This window comes from Sinocyclocheilus grahami, unplaced genomic scaffold, assembly GCF_001515645.1.
Source record: "Sinocyclocheilus grahami isolate Dianchi unplaced genomic scaffold, SAMN03320097.WGS_v1.1 scaffold14706.1, whole genome shotgun sequence".
Lineage (NCBI taxonomy): Eukaryota > Metazoa > Chordata > Actinopteri > Cypriniformes > Cyprinidae > Sinocyclocheilus > Sinocyclocheilus grahami.
Window position 1 is genome coordinate 2,805 of NW_015515452.1, and position 2,531 is coordinate 5,335.

The 2,531-nt window shown below is 39.5% G+C and overlaps 1 protein-coding gene across 1 annotated transcript in view; it reads right to left on the minus strand.

The window, feature by feature from the left end:
• Nucleotides 1–2,514, minus strand: part of LOC107579153 (28S ribosomal protein S18b, mitochondrial-like) — a 5,311-nt gene extending 2,797 nt beyond the window's left edge. Inside the window, exons 1-7 of the mRNA XM_016265013.1 lie at nucleotides 1,976–2,514; nucleotides 804–957; nucleotides 626–723; nucleotides 450–518; nucleotides 305–371; nucleotides 157–216; nucleotides 7–22 (exon numbers count right to left, since the gene is read on the minus strand). Coding sequence (XP_016120499.1) covers nucleotides 7–22; nucleotides 157–216; nucleotides 305–371; nucleotides 450–518; nucleotides 626–723; nucleotides 804–957; nucleotides 1,976–2,011 — 500 coding nt within the window. The 5' untranslated portion in view covers nucleotides 2,012–2,514. The remainder of the gene's footprint in view (nucleotides 1–6; nucleotides 23–156; nucleotides 217–304; nucleotides 372–449; nucleotides 519–625; nucleotides 724–803; nucleotides 958–1,975) is intronic.
• Nucleotides 2,515–2,531: the final 17 nt, after the last annotated feature.

Consider the following 2,531-nt stretch of genomic DNA (forward strand, 5'->3'; position numbering starts at 1 on the left):
GGTAACTGGGCAGAAAGTAAACCTTAAACGAAGGAAGAAAAAAAACCATCACATTAAGCACTTGTGCACCAAATAATGAAATTGATCATTTATTTTCATAAAATGACTTGTTTGTGCACATTGGCACTTATAACAATAAAAAAAGTGTACATTTACCACAATCTCTAGCAGTTTCAATGGCCTTGTTAAGTAGTTTCTGTTGTTTCATACACGCACCTGAGGAAACAATTGAAGATGAAAAGTGCTGATCAGATCATGATCACACCAGAAATGTGACACTTGAATGTATTAAGAAATGAATTACCGGTTCGAGTGGGATCATGCACAATTCCTGTTTGAGGACTAATGAACTGCTGCAACAGGTTCACATTCTGCAGAGGAAAAGCGTGTATATTAAAGCAAATACATTGTCCTCACACACACACAAAAGACAGAGTCGAAAAACAAACCTTGTAATGGACAATGATGTTTGGATCACGACAGATGGGACAAGGATTGCCGCATATCTTGTCACCTCTCTATGACAAGACAATCATCCTCATTAATACAAATTTAATGGACTGAAGAAAAAAAAAATCTGAAGAACAAACCAATCAATCAAAATTCAAAACAAATGAGAACTTGCAATACAGGTCTTTCTTGTCTTTTGAGGAGGGACGCCCCCCTTATGATTCCTCCTATAGTTAGACCACACAGGCTTTGATCCATAGCGCTCAATGTACTCTAAAGAGAGATTTGAGCAACATTAAACGCTGTTTTAACCACAAGTAATTCATTTTAATCATCTAATCAATCATATTTACCTTCACTTTCTAAGTATTCCCATGGTCTGTCTGAATATCTAGACAGTACCTCAGCTGAATCCGTGTCATCAGCAGATGATGAAGATGATGAAGATGATGAAGCACGAAAATTCAGACGCAGCACTGGAGCACTTCTTTTCCAATCTCGGATTCTCTGCAATACAAAACGCGTAATTTGTCCTTTGTTTGTTGTTGTTGTTTGCACGCGAAATGAGTGGACAGCAACAGACATATTTATACATCCTGTATTAAAAAAACCCATCAATTAATATATTTCTCTGTAACCAACCAACCTGTGCTTGAATATTTCGTTGTAAAATGACAGGAAATGTGCGGCAGACAACTATTCCAATGCGCCGTAAGGAGGCTGCCATTTTGTTTTGCATCAAAGGAAGTTGTTGAGGTTAAAGTGTAACTTACTGTGACGGAAGTGCGCGTTTATTGTTCTCACGTTTTCATTTGAAAAGAGATCGTTTAAAATGAATTCATAGTTTACCTAGTCAAATATTTCAGACAGAAATCAATGTAAAAATGTATTTTTATGTGAAACGTTTCCTGAAACGATCCCTCCTGTTGGTCAGTTTGCCAGCTAATTATTGCATGTCGTGCCAATGTTTTGCATTTTTGTCTTAGGAATATTACTTGTGGTTATATAAATGATCGTTTAAATGAATTAATGTTTACTTTTAACCCACACTTTGAAGATAATAGCGTTACAGTGATTTACATAAAGGCTGAATCTGCCTTACAATAGCTAGTTCTTGAATTTGCATAAACGAATACGCCTATATTATTGCAGAGTGAATTCTTACGTTACTTCATAAAAAAAATCCAACAAATGAATGATTATCTTCGCATAGAAAGCACGTAAAACCACCGGAAGCCGGGGTGGGGGATGGGCTCGTCCTTGAACACACAGAAGAAGGTCGTTTCTGGAGGAGCGCGTGATCATCAACTCCATTTTGCTCCGACAGCGCGCGCGCGCGCGAGCCCGGGACGACGCGAAACACGTCAGAGCTATATAAGCCGAGTCCCGCCCTCACCGGAGCATTCCTGGATTTGTCTGAGGTAAGTGTCGCGTCGGAGGACGGCTCTCCACCTTTTGGCGATTTAAAAGACGATTTTTATCCCAAAGTTCGGCTACCACATCAGTTTTTATCGGCAAAAACTACCTTTTGATCGTTTTCTGGATTTCCGCCGCCAAACATTCGCTTTTCTCTAATGTTCCTTTGTGCTGTTGTTTCGTTTCAGGTCTGAGTCGGTCTCAGTGGAGATCTGGCGTCGAGGATTTTTCAACTGTGCGAAGACCAAAGCCCAAAAAACTCAGTTTTTCTGCTCGAGTAACGGACATTCGCTTACTATTTTTTTTTTGCTTCAGATTGTTCAAGAAGGAAAAGCTCCATTTCAGCCACCACAATCCCGCCCATTATGCCATTTTTCAGCCAATAATGCTAAAGTCACGACAGTTTACGTTCTCTTAAACTGTTAAAAAGCTGAAAATTGTTGCTGTTAAGCACAATATATTAATAGCAACCCGAGACGCAGAGGAGAGGTTTTAATAGTAAGTGTTCTTTCAAACCAATTTGAATCTAAGCTACGTAACAGTTAGCCAGTTGTCTGTTGAAAACGATTCCAGATATAAACCGAGATTAAACGTTCCTAGCTGAATCGAGCGTGGCGACCTAACTGCGCCACAGTTTCTAGAAGCAGACAGACAGCATGCTGAGA